This window comes from Rhincodon typus, chromosome 6, assembly GCF_021869965.1.
Source record: "Rhincodon typus isolate 14 chromosome 6, sRhiTyp1.1, whole genome shotgun sequence".
Taxonomy (NCBI): Eukaryota; Metazoa; Chordata; class Chondrichthyes; order Orectolobiformes; family Rhincodontidae; genus Rhincodon; species Rhincodon typus.
Window position 1 is genome coordinate 63,384,911 of NC_063337.1, and position 18,531 is coordinate 63,403,441.

At 42.4% G+C, this 18,531-nt stretch overlaps 1 protein-coding gene across 4 annotated transcripts in view; it reads right to left on the bottom strand.

Annotated features, from left to right (window-relative positions):
- The window catches only part of cwc15 (CWC15 spliceosome associated protein homolog), an 80,810-nt gene that overhangs the window by 14,100 nt on the left and 48,179 nt on the right, over window positions 1-18,531 (bottom strand). For all 4 annotated transcript variants that reach the window (XM_048597826.1, XM_048597828.1, XM_048597825.1 and 1 more), the window contains one exon: window positions 16,743-16,868. In XM_048597826.1, coding sequence (XP_048453783.1) covers window positions 16,743-16,868 — 126 coding nt within the window. The remainder of the gene's footprint in view (window positions 1-16,742; window positions 16,869-18,531) is intronic.

Genomic DNA, 18,531 nt, shown 5'->3' on the forward strand with positions numbered 1-18,531 from the left:
CCACCCACCTTCCTGCAAAAATGCCATCCCCTATTCCCAATTCCTTCACCTCTGCCGCATCTGCTCCCAGGATGAGGCATTCCACTCCCGTACATCTCAGTTGTCCTCGTTTTTCAAGGACCGTAACTTCCCCCCCTCAGTGCTTGAGAACGCCCTCAACCGTGTCTCCCACATTTCCTGCAACTCATCCTCACACCCCGTCCACGCAATAAGAACCAAAAAGAATCCCCCTCGTCTTCACGTACCACTCCACCAACCTCCGGATCCAACGCATCATACTCCGACACTTCCGCCATCTGCAATCCGACCCCACCACCAAAGACATCTTTCCCTCCCCACCCTTATCTGCTTTCCGGAGGGACCACTCTCTCCGTGACTCCCTTGTCCGCTCCACACTCCCCTCCAGCCCCACCACTTTTCCCTGCAACCGCAGGAAGTGCTACACCTGCCCCCATACCTCCTCCCTCACCCCCATCCCAGGCCCCAAGAAGACTTTCCACATCAAGCAGATGTTCACCTGCACATCTGCTAATGTGGTATACTGCATCCGCTGTACCCAGTGTGGCCTCCTCTACATCGGGGAAACCAAGCGGAGGCTCGGGGACCGCTTTGCAGAACACCTACGCTCGGTTCGCAATAAACAACTGCACCTCCCAGTCGCGAACCATTTCAACTCCCCCTCCCATTCCTCAGACGACATGTCCATCTTGGGCCTCCTGCAGTGCCACAACGATGCCACCCGAAGGTTGCAGGAACAGCAACTCATATTCCGCTTGGGAACCCTGCAGCCCAATGGTATCAGTGTGGATTTCACAAGCTTCAAAATCTCCCCTCCCCCTACTGCATCCCAAAACCAGTCCAGCTTGTCCCCGCCTCCCTAACCTGTTCTTCCTCCCACCTATCCCCTCCTCCCACCTCAAGCCGCACCCCCATCTCCTACCTACTAACCTCATCCCGCCCCCTTGACCTGTCCGTCCTCCCTGGACTGACCTATCCCCTCCCTAACTCCCCACCTACACTCACCTTTACTGGCTCCATCGCCGCCTCTTCGACCTGTTTGTTTCCTCTCCACCTATCCTCTCCTCTATCCATCTTCTATCCGCCTCCCACTCTCTCCCTACTTATTTCAGAACCCCCTTTCCCTCCCCCATTTCTGATGAAGGGTCTAGGCCCGAAACGTCAGCCTTTCTGCTCCTATGATGCTGCTTGGCCTGCTGTGTTCATCCAGCTCTGCACCTTGTTGTCATGGAACTTTGAGAAGCAGTTTGTTTTTGTAGCAGAGAACAAACAAGCTGATGTTAGTGATGGGAACTGGCCTGGAAGATAATTGCAAGTTAATTATTCTAAGAACATGGCAGAACTTTTTGATACCAGGATGGGGTATGTTCAAGGACTGGCAGGTGTTGGATGCTGCATCAGTCAATCAAGTGGAGGCTGGTCTTGGCCAGCCAACAACAGAAGATGTTTAAAAACTAAGAGAAACCATACATTGAACTGATTTTGACTGTGCTTTTTTTGCTCAGAAGGCTGTGTGCTCAGAAGCTGCTGAATTGGAAAACTGAGATTTGAAATTTAGTTTCTCTCTCTAGTTGATTTTCAGTTGAAGAATTATCAAACGTCTTAAGAAAAGAATCCCAGTTTAATGAGAAAAAAAGTAAATATTCTTCAGGGCCTGCTGGAAAACTGTTTATATTGACTGGTGACTTTGACATTTTACTAAGATCAACCATGTGCCTGCAATAGGACAGATTGTCCAATGAATTTCATAAAGACTTGGTATTCATCACTGAAATGATTTTCGAACTGGCAAATTACGACTCTTATTTTCTTATCAATTTATCCCTCAAGTGTGTCTGTCTGTCTTTTTTTGTGAGAGAGTGGGGGTTCTGATCAAAGAAGATTTTTTTGAAAAATTGCTCTCAGTGGCAAGACAGGAAATACTATCTATGCAAAAGTCACAGTTTGCCAAATACGGGTAACAACACACAACATACAAATTCTGAAATCAAGCACTTAATAAACACCCAAATTAATCAGGCAGTATTAAATTATAAATATTTCAAACTCAAAGACTCAAGCACCTAGCCAACAAATCACCCCACTCCATCCACTCAGCCCAAGAATCCCTCAACTCCATCAAAGACATAAAGATAGAGGACGAAGAGACCATGATATCGTTTGATGTCACCGCCCTATCCACATCAATAGACATACCACTAGCAAGGGAAACAATGACAACACTACTTGAATAAGAACACGACCCCAGTGAAACCATTTCCAAGGACAACATGTTTAAACTACTGGACCTATGCCTGACCACCCACTTCACCTTCAACGGCCAAACATACGAGCAAATCAACGGGACACCCTTGGGATCGCCTATCTCCGGGCTCATAGCAGAAGCAGTGATGCAAAGACTGGAAAGGACTGCCCTTCCGCAAATCCAACCTAAACTATGGATACACTACGTAGACGACACCTTTGTCATCATTAAACGGACTAAATTGGAAGAGACACACAAACTCATAAACAATACAACTTACCAGTGAGGAGGAGAACAAACAACTCCCATTCCTGGACGGCATGGTAGAGCACAAGACAAATGGGGAACTGCAAACGAAAGTACACCGAAAAACCACACACACAGACCAGGTATTGAACTTCAATAGTAACCATCCCAGCACACACAAACGAAGCTGCGTGCGAACACTATTTAGAAGGGCAACAACACACTGCAGCAACATGGAACTACACCAAGAGGAGGAGGAATACCTCTTCCAAGTGTTCAAGGATAATGGATATCCAAAGAACTGGGTCAGGAGATGCCTACAGGAACAGCATCAGAAAGATTCTACACCCGCCGACACACTCATCACACTACCCTACATCAGGAACACGTCAGAACTCACCACAAGACTTCTACGACCGCTGGGCATCAGAGTGGCACACAAGTCCACATGACAAGTGCTCACCCGAACTAAAGACCCACTCCCCGTCATGGACAGAACCAATGTCATCTACAAGATCCCCTGCAGAGACTGTGAGAAACATTACATCAGACAAACAGGAAGAAAACTAACAGCAAGAGTACATGAACACCAACTGGCTACAAAAAGACACGACCAATACTCACTCATCTCAATCCACATGGACAAGGAGAACCACCAAGATCCTGGGACAGGCTAGGCAGAGACAAGCACGAGAATTCCTTGAAGCATGGCACTCCCCGAAGCATGCTATTAATAAACACATTGAATTCGACCCCATATACATTCCACTACGGAGGAAACCCGGAAGTGAGGCAATCCATCGCAATGGACCCCAGAGTTTAAAAGCCAGGTGGGAGAACACACCGACGCTTCATCAGAGGCTGCACTGTGGATGTTACCAAGCACGGTAACGAAACGTCTGTGGAACAACAAACCAGCTCAAACTTTCTTATTCTTATGAATTTTTATTTCACAACTTCAGTAATAATGTTTTGTAGCAGGCTAAATATTCATTTTTTTTTCAGAAGTTATAGAACTTTAGCCAATCCAGCCAAGAATAAGCACATATAAACAATCATGTTTTCGTCCTCTATTAGATAAGCAGTATCCTCAGTGGTCACATTCAAGGTCATTCTAACAAGTTAAAAATAATGTCAGGAGTGAGCATTGTGTGTCACTGGAGACAGCAGTACACTATTTAACAAATAGAGCGAGCATTCATTCAATGGTCTAACTCTTCTTGTGTCTAACCAGTTGTATTTGTTTCCTTCCCTCAAAACAGTTAAGAGCATCTAACAAATAGGCAAACTTGCAACTCGGTTATTGTTAATAATATGCACCTCAAGCTATTTTTCAGCCAATATAAAAATAAGCCAACGTATGATTGAATTTATCCATTGCATCCACTTCCTTGGTTTAAAAAGATTCATACCAAACTTGTATTCTTAAGCCTAATTTCTATGGAAGTATAAATTAATTAAGGAATAATGACAACATACATACGGTAAGTAAATTATTACAAAAGTTTAAGGCCATAGAAAGACAGAGGACAGTCAACCTTTGATAGTTTATATCAAGCACGTCTGAAGAGCATTTAGGAATGTTTATTTACATTGCAGAAACAATGCCAGACAGCAATTTTCACAATAACCTGCGTTGTTGTTGCTCAAGATGGTTTCAATTGCTACATGACATATGATCCACAGATCTGGTCACCTATTTTAAAAAGGGTCTTTCACACTTGAGAGTTTATAGATAGGCAAAATAAAAGAAACATGTTTATAAGGAAATGCTAAAATTTGAGCTTGTTTCATCAATGTTATCAGAATTGTATTACTAAAGACATTAAATTTATAATTGTTCATGATGGCAAAGATTTTGACAATTGGAAAACAAGTCAAAAATGTGAGAAGTTGTGTCTGTTCTTTTTAAGCAGGCTAACAAAATGACCTTGTCAAGGAAAGTCTTTTAAATGTGTGTTATAGAGGGCCAATTTAAAAAATGCGTTAGAACATAGAACAGTACAGGCCCTTCGGCCCACGATGTTGTGCCGAACTTTTACCCTAAACCTAAGGTCTATCTAACCTCCACCGCTACCTTATACTATCATCCATATGCCTACCTAATAGCCGCTTAAATGCCCTTAATGAGGCCGACTCCACTACCCTCTCCGGCAATGCATTCCACGTCCCTACCACACTCTGAGTAAAGAACCTAAATAGTTGTTCTGGAAATAGTCACTGATTAAAAAACTGCACAAATTGCAACCTCTGACCCTGAGAAACCTGCCGTATAAAAAGTTTTGCTCATTTGTTGTCAACATGGTGTGGAGTTGGAGGAACACAGGAGGTCAGCCAGCAGAGGAACAGGAAAGTCGACGTTTCGGGTTTGGACCCTTCATCAGAACTATTTGAACCCACTCCTGAATACTGTCTCATTGGTGAATTTACAAAGTAAGAGCATGAAAATAGTCAGCAATTTCAGCATGTCCAAATCAATAAGAACGGAGTTTTTAAACATTACATACGATCTGTGATGCTTCTCAATACTAAAATATTTAGGCCCAAGTCTGACCGGAAACCAGCTGAGTGTTATTTTTGGCAAGTTTCACACACATTTTCTATTGGCAAAATCTAGTGGATTTTCTTGCACTATTTTCCAAATGTACCTAATTAACCATGGTGCACTGCTCGTCCCATCTTCTACACACAGCACTAGCTACAACTGGGACATTCCAGGATTCCTGGTACCAATGCCCTATTTAGAGTCATATAGCTGTACAGCATGCAAACAGACTCTCCGGTCCAAGGAGAACATGCTGACCAGGTATCCTAAATTAATCCAGTCCCATTTGCCAGCATTTGGACCATATTCTTCTAAACCCTTCCTATTCACATACCCATCTAAATGCCTTTTAAATTTTGTAATTGTACCAGCCTCCACCACTTCCTCTGGCAGCTCATTCCATACATGGACCACTCTGCGCAAAAATGTTGCCCCTTAGGTACCCTTTAAATCTTTCCCCTCTCACCTTAAACCTACACCCTACAGTTTTGGGCTCCTCCACCCCATGCTAAAAACCTTGGCTATTCACCCTTTCCATGCCTCTCATGATGTTTATAAACTTCTAGAAGGCCATCCCTCAGCCTCTGACGGTCCAGCGAAAATGGCCCCAGCTGATTCAGCCTCTCTCTGTAGTTCAAACTCTCCAACCCCAACAACATCCTTTTAAATCTTTTTCCAACCCTTTCAAGTTTCACAACATCTTTCCCACAGCAGGGAGACTAGAACTGAACACAGTATTCCAAAAGCAGCCTAACCAATGTCCTATACAGCCGCGACATGACTTCCCAACTCATACACTCAAAGCACTGACAAATAAAGGCGAGCATACCAAAAGCCTTCTTCATTGTCCTGTTTATCTGGGATTTCACTTTCAAGGAACTACAAACCTGCACTCCAAGGTTTCTTTGTTCAGCAACACTCCCCAGGATCTTCCCTGCCCTGATTTGCCTTGGCAAAATGCAGCACCACACATTTATCTAAATTAAACTCCATCTGACACTCCATGGTCCATTGGCCCATCTGATGAAGATCCTGTTGTACTCTAAGGTAACCTTCTTCGCTGTCCGCCTTTGGTGTCATGTGCACATTTACATATCTCCTATGTTCACATCCAAATCATTTATATAAGTAACGAAAAACAGTGGACCCAGCACTGATCCTTGTGGCACACCACTGGTCACAGGCCTCCAGTCTGAAAAGCAATCCTCCACTACCACTCTCTATCTCTTACCTTCAAGCTAGTTCTGTATCCAAATGGTTAGTTCTCCCTGTATTCCATGTGATCTAACATTGCTAAACAGTCTAACATGTGGATCCTTCTCGATTACCTTACTGAAGTCAATATAGATCACATCCTTCGCTCTGCCTTCATCAATCCTCTTTGCTACTTTTTCAAAAAACTCAATCAAGTTAGTGAGTCAGGATTTCCCACGCACAAAACCATGTTGACTATCCCCAATCAGTCCCTGCCTTTACAAATACATGTAAATCCTGTCCCTCAGAATCCCCTGAAACAACCTGCACACCACTGATGTCAGGCTCACCGGTTTGCAGTTCCCTGGCTTTTCCTTACCACCTTTCTTAAATTGTGGCACCTCGTTAGCCAACCTTGAGTCTTCCAGCACCTCACCTGTGGCTATTGATGATAGAAATATCTTAGCAAGGGGTCCAGCAATCACTTCCCTAGCTTCCCACAGCATTCTAGGGTACACCTGATCAAATCCCAGGGATTTAACCACCTTTATGCGTTTCAAGATGTCCAAGACCACCTTCTCTGTAATAGGGAAATTTCTCAAGATGTCGCTATTTATTTCCCCAAGTTCTCTAGCTTCCATATCCTTCTCCACAGTAAACACTGATGCAAAATACTCGTTTAGTATCTCTCCGACCTCCTGCAGTTTTATACACATGCGGCCTTACTGGTCTTTAAGAAGCCCCATCCTCTCCCCAGTTACTCTTTTGTCCTTAATGTATTTGTAGAATCCCTTTGGATTCTCCTTAACCCTATTTGCCAAAGCTATCTCATGTTCCTTTTTTGCCCTCCTGATTTCTTTCTTAAGTATAGTTCCACTGCATTTATACTTTTCTAGGGATTCACTTGATTCCTGCTGTCTCTACCTGACACATGCTTCCTTCTTTTTCTTGACCAGAGCCTCCATTTCTCTAAGCATCCAGCATTCCCTACACCTACCAGCCTTGCCCTTAACCGTAACAGTCTCTGGATTCCCGTTATCTCATTTTTGAAGGCTTCCGATTTTCCAGTCATCCCTTTACTTGTGAATATCTGTCCCCAAACAACTTTTGAAAGTTCTTGCCTAAAACTGTCAAAATTGGCCTTCCTCCAATTTAGAACTCGAACTTTTAGATCCGGTCTATCCTTTTCCATCACTATTTTAAAACTAATACAATTATGGTCACTAGCCCCAAAGTGCTCCCCCACTGACATCTCAGTAACCTGTCCGGCTTTATTTCCCAAGTGTAGGTTAAGTTTTGCCCCTTCTCTAGTTGGTACATCCACACAGTGAATCAGAAACTTTTCTTGTGCACACTTAACAAATTCCTCTCCATCCAAGCCCTTAACACTATGGCAGTCCCAGCCTATGTTTGCAAATTTAAAATCCCCCACCGTTCCCACATTATTATTCTTACAGATCACGGAGATCTCCTTACAACTACGATGTTGTGGCCACTACAGAAACTTGGGTAACTCAGGGACAGGAATGGTTGTTGGAAGTTCCGGGATTTAGATGCTTTAAAAGAAATAGGGAGGGTGGTAAAAGAGGCGGGGGAGTGGCATTGCTAGTCAGGGCTAGTATAGCAGCTACTGAAAGGCATTTTGAGAATGACATGTCCACAGAGTCAGTTTGGGTGGAGGTCAGGAACAAGAAAGGAGCAGTCACTTTGTTGGGGTTTTTTTTTTTTTTACAGACGCCCCAACAGTTGCAGAGAAATGGAGGAGTGGATTGGGAGACAGATACTGGAAAGGTGCAGAAGTCACAGGGTTGTAGTCATGGGTGACTTCAACTTTCCAAATATTGATTGGAAACATTTTAGTTGTAATAGTTTAGATGGAGTGGATTTTGTCCAGTTCGTTCAGGAAGGATTCCTGACACAGTATGTAGATGGACCAACACGTGGAGAGGTCACTTTGGATTTGGTGCTTGGCAATTAACCGGGCCAAGTGTTAGACCTGTTGGTAGGAGAGCATTTTGGCAGTAGCGTTCATAACTCTGTTACGTTTACAATAGTCACAGAAAAGGATAGGTACATACAGCAGGGTAAGGTTTATAATTGGGGGAAGGGTAATTATGATTCTGTAAGGCAAGAACTGGGTAACACAAAATGGGAACAGATGTGGTCAGGGAAGAGCACTATTGAAATGTGGAGATTGTTTAAGGAATGCATATTGCGTGTGCCCGATATGTTTGTCCCTAGCAGGCAGGGAAGATGCGGTTGAGTGAGACAGTCTTGGTTCTCAAGAGATGTCAAACGACTGGTTAAGAAGAAGGATGCTTATATAACGTTTAGAAAACAAGGTTTGGAAAAGGCTTTAGAGGGATACAAGTTAGCCAGAAAGGAGTTGAAGAAAGGGCTTACGAGAGCTATAAGGGGGCACGAGAAAACCATGGCAGATAGGATCAAGGAAAACTCCAAGGCTTTTTACACATATGTGAGGAATAAGAGAAAGACCAGAGAAAGGGTAGGGCTGATCAAGGAGTGTAAAGGGAATTTGTGCACGGAGCCTAAAGAGATAGGAGAGGTCCTTAATGAATACTTTTCTTCAGTATTCACAACTGAGAGGGACCTAGTTGTAAAGGAGGACAGTGTGAAACAGGCTGGTAGGCTAAAGGAGGTGGTTGTTAGCAAGGAAGACTTACTAGGAATTTTGAGAAACTTGAAGATAGAGAAGTCCCCCGGGCCTGACGGGATTTATCCAAGGATTCTATGGGAAGCGAGGGAAGAGATCGTAGGGCCTTTGGCGATGATCTTTTCGTCCTCACCGTCCACGGGTACAGTGCCGGAAGACTGGAGAGAGGCAAATGTCATTCCCTTGTTCAAAAAAGGGAATAGGGATAATCCTGGAAATTACAGCCCAGTTAGTCTTACTTTAGTGGTGGGCAAATTATTGGAAAGGGCTCTGAGAGATAGGATTTATGGTCACTTGGATAGGCACAGTTTGATTCGTGATAGTCAGCATGGATTTGTGAGGAGGAGATCATGCCTCACAAACCTTATTGAATTCTTTGAAGAGGTGACAAAACAATTGGATGAAGTAGAGCAGTGGATGTGGTATACATGGATTTAAGTAAGGCGTTTGATAAGGTTCCCTATGCAGAAAGGAAGGAGGCATGGGATAGGGGGAAATGTGGCAGATTGGATTCAGAATTGGCTGACCCTTAGAAGACAAAGGGTGGTAGTGGACTGAAAATATTCAACATGGTGCTCAGTTACGAGTGGTGTACCACAAGGATCTGTTCTGGGTCCTCTTCTATTTGTGATTTTTGTAAATGATTTGGATGAAGGAGTGGAAGGGTGGATTCGTAAGTTCACGGATGATACGAAGGTGGGTCGAGTTGTGGACAGTGCGGAGGGCTATTCTAGGTTACAAAGGGACATTGATAGGATGCAGAGCTGGGCTGAAAAGTGACAAATGGAGTTTAAACCTGAAAAGTGTGAGGTGATTCATTTTGGAAGGACAAATATGAAAGCAGAATACAGGGTTAACGCAAAGATTCTTGGCAGTGTGGAGGAGCAGAGGGAACTTGGGGTTCATGTTCACAGTTCCCTGAAAGCTGCCACCCTGGTGGGTAGCATTGTTAAGAAGGCGTATGGTGTGTTAGCTTTCGTTAATTGAGGGATTGAGTTCAAGAGCCGTTAAGTTATGCTGGTTCGGCCACATCTGGAGTATTGTGTCCAGTTCTGGTCGCCTCATTACAGGAAAGATGTGGAAGCATTGGAAGAGGTACAGAGGAGATTTACCAGGATGTTGCCTGGAATGGAGGGAAGATCTTACGAGGAAAGGTTGAGAGATCTAGGGCTTTTCTCTTTAGAATGACAAAGGATGAGAGGTGACTTGATAGAGGTGTACAAAATGATCAGAGGTATAGATAGAGTAGACAGCCAGAGACTTTTTCTTAGGGTGGAGGTAGCTATTACGAGGGGGCATAGTTTTAAAGTGAGTGGAGATAGATATAGGGGATACGTCAGAGGTAGATTCTTTACTCAGAGAGTGGTAGGGGCGTGGAATGCATTGCCGGAGAGGGTAGTGGAGTTGGCCTCATTAGGGGCATTTAAGCGGCTATTAGATAGGCATATGGATGGTAGTATAAGGTAGGGGTGGAGGTTAGATAGACCTTAGGTTTAGGGTAAAAATTCGGCACAACATCATGGGCAGGGGGAGCTAAAATGGTTGGTATGGTACCCAACGCTTGTTGTTCATTACCCCAACTGTGAATGTATTGTTAATATACCAGAATGTCTACCCCTTGTTCGTAACATATTCTCTCTTTCGTATCCCGCAGGCATGAGTGGCATCAGCAAAGTCTCTGCAGCTAAGATGCCAGTTCTCATGACATCGCATTCAACTGAAGAGAGCACAGATGCCTCGGAGGATGCACCAACAAAGTTGTCTCCTTCACCCTCCCCACCAGCTCAGATACTGAAACCTTTACGGGTATGTTAACTAGATTACAGTCAGGAACACCTGCTGGTGAGCACATCACTGCTACGTCTCCACAGCTGGAAGAAGAACAAACACCCCTGTCATTAGCACCAAGCAGTTGCTCAGCCCCAGGAGAAAATCCCATGGCGTCAGCAATTAACAACTTAATTGAGATACACAAGCAAACATAGGAACAGCAGGCAGATCTGCCAAACATATGCAAAGGCTTGCACTCCATCATTTTTGCCATTGATGCTCAGCCCCAAAGGCATGCCAACTCCAAGACAAATGACCTTGGCCTCACTCCAAGCGCCCCTCCTTACAAGAAGTTAGGGCAGTACCAGCAGGCACCCAGCCTGAGGAAAAAATGCATACAAGCCCCTAATAAGTCTTCCCTCAGAACACTGCAGAGTTGGCTGGGTCTTGAACCTCCACCCTACCGGACATCTTCAGCCCTGTGGAGGTTTAAACTGAGATGGTTGCATTTGTTTCTGAGCAGGACATGCTCAATATGCCTTGGTTCTCTAGACATAAAGGCTTCCACGATCGTCCAACCAAATCTCCAACTGGGTTCCATTATTTGACAGGCTTCCTCCAGCCCAGTCACAGACCCCAGGATCTCAATGAGACATATTGGGAGGGAAATAAATCTTCTGAGGGTGAAGATTAGAGGGACCTTGGTGTGCACGTCCACCAGTCCCTTAAGGGAATATGGCAGGTAAATAAAGTGCCTAAGAAGGCACATAAGATACTTGCCTTTATTAGTTGAGGCACAGAATTTAAGAATAGGCAGGCTGTGTTGGACCTGTACAAAACAGCTAGAGTATATGTGGAGTTCTGGAATCTACATTATAGGAGGAATATATTTGCATAGGAGAGGGTGCAGGGAAGATTTACCAGGATGGTTTTAGTCATGAAGAGAGATTAGATAGAATGGGCCTGTTTTCCTTTCAGCAGGGAAAATGAAGGCGGGACATAACTGAAATGTGTAAAATTATGAGGGGTATAGATAATTAGGAAGTTCTCCCCTTATTGAAGGGATCGAAGACTAAGGGCATAGGTTTAAGGTTAGGGGCAGGAAATTTGGAGGAAATGTGAGAAAACCTCTTTTCACCCAGAGGATGGTGGGAATCTAGAACTTACTGCCTTTGAAGGGTAGTAGAGGCAGAAACCCTCATATTATTTAAAAAGCATTTAGATTTGTACTTGCGATGCCAAGACATACAAGGCTATGGGCCATGTACTTGAAAATGTGATTAAAATAGTTAGGTGTTTGTCCTGGACTGGCACAGACTAAATGGGCTGAAGGGCCTTATTCTGTACTGTAGACCTCTACATCTTTATAGCATACAGGTGGTGTAAGTGAGACTTCACCATTATTACCTTTGTTAACACATGTTCACTTTTCATCATCAGCTGTTGACTGAATATCTATTCATTTGCAACTACAACATTGAGTGTACAGAGCCTAGGAATTCTTAGCGTTATGTAGGGTTTAATGATCCGAGGAGTGAGATGACCAGCACCTAAACCATATGCATATTAGAGGAACTTGGAATGTGCTTACTACTTTGGCAACTAAGGTGAATTTTTTTCAGGGCAAATTACATTACTTCTGCAACTCAGCCATCATTGGCATGAGTCCTGATGTTGCATGCTGTGATCAAGTGTGTTTGGGGTCAGGATTTGTAGTGTCCACCATAGGCTAATGTCCAAGTGCCACATAGCATGTCAGGATTGCAGGTGTCTTTCACCTGCACTATAACAGTTATCTCATGCAATACTGTTGCGCTTTGAAGTGTCTCACATTGCTCAAACATGAAACCCCCTCCCTCACAGAACAAAGTGCTTACATTGTCTACTCCAGGTGTGGTGACAACCTTTCTCAGCTACATTGTTCCCGGTAACATAAAATGACATGTCAGCCCCTTGACTGATTACTCTTGGCAAACATGACAAGCTGACTGGCTTTGTCTCTGCACTTGTCTTTGCAAACCAAAACGGAAGTGTTAAGAATCTGTATACACTGACAAAAAGGGCCAAAATGCAGAAGGGCAAGACTAGACAGAAAAACTAAGAGCACTGAAGCAAGCTCAAAGTGAGTTCTAAGACAGCAAGCAAGCAGCCCCGAGATAAACCATGGTCTGGTCCATGAGTTGGGTGCCTGTCCGTCCATGCAAAGTGTCCGGGCAGCACTTCCAATGAAAAGCGCTGGTGTATTCAAAAGCGCAGCATACTACAGAAGCATACTACAAATGAATTGGAGATGTACCACTGTGATGCAGTGAAGCTGGTATATGTGGACTGCCAGGTTGTGACAGGGAGTGCATGTGGACAATGCCCCGAGATGTTTACTCCTAATATCCAAGATGGCATCCGGAGAAGCATGTTGTAAGCTGGAGTTACTGGGTAAATTATCTGACTTTCATGTTGGGAACTTCTACCTAATGGGTGGAAGAATGGGAAATTATATATTAATGTGTTTCAATTATCTAAAATGAGATGTTAATGCTAGCTAATCCACATAAATAGGCCTCTCACTGCTCAATATTGGGAACCTCATCTTGCCATTCAATATTTAGTTGGAAAACGTGACTTTTTGTTCTTGATGTTGAGATTCTCCTCACTGGCCATCTCATACAATTTTCCCCACTTTCTCACCATGGCCTACTTCGTTCAGGAGCTGGCAGGATTCTGCTCTTAGTCAACGCAACAAGGGACTTGGACACCTTACATGGATCAGTAATCTGTGCAACAAAATGACAGAGTACAAATTATGCACTCAGCATTAAACACCAATTCATACTGGAGAGATCCTGCAACTTCCAGTGTACATATAGAGTATAATACAAATCCAAAAGTTGCAGTAGGCTACCCTACTTTTTCAGGATTCATCACTTCAAATGGCAGATATAGAACCAGCACAGATTTAGGCTAGTTGCAATTTTCTATATATATTTACAGGCAGAAAGATTTGCAAATACTTAATGAGGAGGCCTACACTATTCTAATGTTAAAGCTGATTGATATAACATGAAACCCTTTAAAAGTTGAGCAATATTGTCAAAAAAGTAGTCTTTTCACATTTTTTAGCATTGTGGTGAAAATCTAGTTCATAATTTTAATCACATAGAATATAAAACTCTGCTTACTGAAACCACAAGCTAACTGAAGATGAATGGGTGCCCCTTATTACGAGATTGGTAGGTATTTAGAATGAATGAAAACCAAAGAAACTTGGAGTTATTAATGGTTAACAGTTAACCTATGCTTATTTTATATGGTCAGAGATAAAAAATGTAAAACTTAAACAATGAATAGCATGTTGTTGGTCTTGTAATGGAGACAGAAAGTTTACCCTTGCCTCTTTAAAAGACTTAAATTGGTTACATGGTTCCCAGATGAAAGGAAACAAGGTAATTTGTGATCAAGAGAGTTCTTCAAATGGGCAATAATTCTGTGACAGGGGATTGCAAATCCCCATTCGAGATACAAATTATTCATGTGGGTTACAGAATTTAACAGTTGTGTTAAAGATAAAACTAATTAGCTTACATTTCTACTTGAATATTCCAAAGCATGCCCTACTGTTATGAAGATGGGCTGAGGTTTCAGAAGATTCCTGTTTGATTTTAGTTTAGCGTAAACTGTAGCGTAAACATGAGTTGAGAGCACCAAAGGAAATAAGTGCTAGTGAGGCTTGCATTTTAAGCTGAAAAAATACCAGTTGTATCATTCTCTGCATGAAGGTGAGGTTTATCCGCAGCTGGAATTCAAAATTTGCTTAGCTGTAAGTTAAAGGAAGAAATATGCACTGTGACAGAATACAATCTGTAGTTAGCTTAGACAGAAGAAGCACCTGCCAGGAGTTGTGAATCAACTGTGGGGTCAGAAATTGTACAGATCCTGTGGACATAAAAAGAGCCAGTAAAATGACGGTTAAATCTTTAAGCAAGGCAGCAGTGCAGCCAAGAAGTCCATGCTAAACACTATTTCAAGATTCCCCAGGAAAATTTATATCTCCTGAAAAGTTGGGTCCTGAAGAGAATATGACAAAACGTTGGTCCCAAGATAAGTGAATGAATTTTCAAGGGTCTTGGAATGTATGAGGGAACTATTTCTAACACGAGTGTAGCATAGTTATACCATTTCTTAAAATGACTAAAATCATTACACCAAATGGTTTATATTTTAATTTTCAAAAATTATGCTTAAAGTTCTAATTCTGTAAAATTAAGCATGACTACTAAACATGGTTTGCCAATGCCTTTACATTGAAGCAGCCATGTTTACAGTTTTCATGATGCAGTGACTAAAAGTCACTCCCACAACTGCTTGCCATTTTTGCTCCCAGTAAACTGCACTGCTGGGTCTCAGTGCAGCAAACGACAAAAAATTCTCACTGTAGGTTATAACTCATTCAGAGATAGTAAGAACTGCCGATGCTGGAGTCAGAGATAACACAACGTGGAGCTGCAGGAACACTGCAGAGGAATAGGAAAGCTGATGTTTCGGGTCAGGACCCTTCAGCTTTCCTGCTCCCCTGATGCTGCCTGACCTGCTGTGTTCCTCCAGTTCCACACTGTGTTATCTCTCACTGTAGGTTAATGCTTAGACATATTCAACATCACGTATTATTAACAAATTCCAAAACGACTTATTTCCATCGTGTCTGAAATATTAACATCAAGACCACAGTAACTAAACAGCAGCACAACATTACTTTGTCCATTAAGATTCTTCATTACAATAAAGATTACACATGTGCAGCCTAAACTGGATTTTAACCTATGAATCCACCATACAAAATTGTATTTGTGTTCTTCATGTGCTGGGATTTCTTAGATATCTGCAAAATGTACTGAATTCAACAGGACAAAAAAAATTATTTCACGATTTAGTTTGTAAAGCTACCTTAAATGAAAACTGGGATAGATGCAAGGATTGTGACCAGTGGCGGAAACTGATGGATCTTTAATCAGTGAGGCAATCAACTGTAGTGAGGAAAAGGCAGGAGAGTGGAGTTGAGAAATGTCAGATCACCATAATTTGATTAAACGTCACAGCAGGCTCAATGGGTCAAATAGCCTTCTCCTATTCCTATTTCTTAGCAGGCTCAATGGGCCAAACAGCCTACTCCTATTCCTATTCTTTATTGTCAAAGCATGCTGAGATGCTTTCATAGTTTAGTCTCAAATTGAAATGTACCAAGGGTTTGTTTTCTTTAATGTTACGGGGATAGGGTAGGGGGCTGGCTCTGGGTGGGATGCTCTTCGGAGGGTCAGTGTGGACTTGATGGGCCCAGAAGGCCTGTAGTATACCCCCAGAAATGATTTCACTTTTTCCTATTCCTGAGTTCTACCCATATTGCCTTGCTGCACAAGTCCTGTGATGTATCCTCTGTAAGTACAGCTGTGAGATGCTCCTTTACCAGTAATGCAACTCCCCCATCTCTTTTACATCCCTTTCTATTGTACTTGACACATCTAAATCCTGGGACATTCAGTTGCCAGTTCCCTGTCCCTCTTTCATCCAAGTCCCGATAATTGCAATAATGTCATAGCTCCGAGTACTAATCAAAGCTCCAAGTTCATCTACCTTGCCTATTATACTTCTCGCTTTGAAACGCATGCATTTCAGACCACCTCCCCTGCTCTTTCAGCAGCATTTCCCTGTCTGCTCTTGTTCTTAGTCATGTTTGCCTTGGTTTCTACCACTCCCTCAACTTCTGCAATTACTGCCCTACTCTTCTGGTTCCCACCCCCCTGCCACATTAGTTTTAAACCGCCCCCAACCACTCCATCAAGTACCTCTCTCCAAAGTACAGGTCTTATCCAATTATAACGTTTTATTCATCCACAGCAATTTTGAACCAGCAGAATAAAAAAAACTAAAGAGGATGAAATGAAATCTTTAAATAAATATTCATTTAAAAGTCACAGATTATAGTTCTTATACTGAACATGTACATTTAGATTTAAAGGGAGAACTCAAAATATTTTGAAGAATAGCCATTTAAAATTTACCTTGCGTGCTTGCTCTTCAGCACGTTCTTTTTTAATTTTCTCTAGCTCAGCCAAAAGGGCAGCAGTGTCGTCATCATCATCATCTTCACTGCTACTGTCTCTATCAGAACTTTCCTCCTCTTCTTCCTAAAAGTCAATAGAAATTATAAATTACAAATATAAGCTAAAGAAACTACCAAGTAGCCAGCATATCAACATTCTTAGGGGTTATGATTAATCAGAAACTGTCTAGCCAAATAATCCTGTAGCTACAACAGCAGGTCAGAGGTTGTGAATGCTTTGGCGAGTGACTCACCTCCTGACTCCTCAAAGTCAGTTCACCAAGGTACAGTTAAGAGTGTGATAGAATACTTTCCATTTGCCTGGGTGAGAGTAGCTCCAGCAACACTCAAGAAGTTCAACACCATCCAGAATAAAACAGCCTATTTGATTGACACTTCATCCAAACTCCAACATTCACTTCTTTCACCACTGGCACAGTGGTACCTATGTATACATCTACAAATTGTACTGTAACAATTTATCAAGGTTTGTCTGACTGCAGTATGCAATCTAGGGACCTCCAGGACCTAGAAAGGTAAGGGCTGCAGATCCATGGGAACACCATCACCTCCAAATTCCCCTCCAAGACACTCAACATCCTGACTTGTAATGATACTGCCATTCTTCACCTTTTAATGTCAAAACCTTGAAACTAACCTTCTGAACAGCAGTATGGATGTACCTACCACCTATGGACGGCAGTTCAAGAGAGACTACATCATCATCTGAAAGCGCAATTAGAAATGAGCAATAAATGTTAGCCCAGCCAGAAATGCCCACATCCTGTGAATGATTAAAAAAAAAAGACACTGGCTTAAGGGCAGAAAGCAACTGGTTGTGGCAAACTGTTGTGTATCAGACTGGAAAATGATCGCTAACAGTTAAAATGCTTACCCAGTGGTTGGAAAGAATTCCTGTAGTTATAGACCATAGATCATAGAATCCCTACAGTGTGGAAACAGGCCCTTCGGCCCAACAAGTCCACACTGATCCTCAGGGCACTGTGATCTCTGACGATAAAAAATTCAGAACTTGTCTGAAGTGGACCAGATCTTATGCTTTCTAATTCCTGTAAAAGCAAAGCTGTTTTCATCTAATCTTTCAAATTCATCCTTGCCTATGCAACAGAATCTACATATTCAGATATGTCATATTAAATAAGACATAATCAATGTATGAAAGGTAAGGGTTTCACTTTTTGGCCATCAGGTAGTAAAGAAGAGGCCATATTCTATTTACGTGGCATGGAACTTCAGTGTACTCATGAACTGCGCAACTGGGCCACCTAGTGACCTAAATCCTCATTGCAGAAATGTCAAAAATTTCAAGCTCACGTTAATATAGACAAACTAAATTAAACACCAATACATTCTGAAAAGAAACAAATGCAATCTATTTTTGCTCAACAGTAGTTCAAAATACCGTTCCCAAAAATTAAATTTAAACAGCAAATTGGTTTATAAAACCTCAATTCACTTGTGCGCATATTAGGAAAAGCACAATAGCAAGGAAATTTGGCATATATTTACAAAAATACAAAATGTATTAATTTGTGTTTTGGTTGATGGTTAGCATATCTAATTAGGTCATGCAGCATTAACAGGATACTGACCATGTGCTGTTTGATAAGAAACAGAGGTTTCACATACAAATGTTACTTAGGGTAAAAACTCTCCTGGGATAACAACTTCATTTAAAAAAAATGGGTATCTGGTGTCATTTAAGTTAAGTTTCTGGAACATGAACA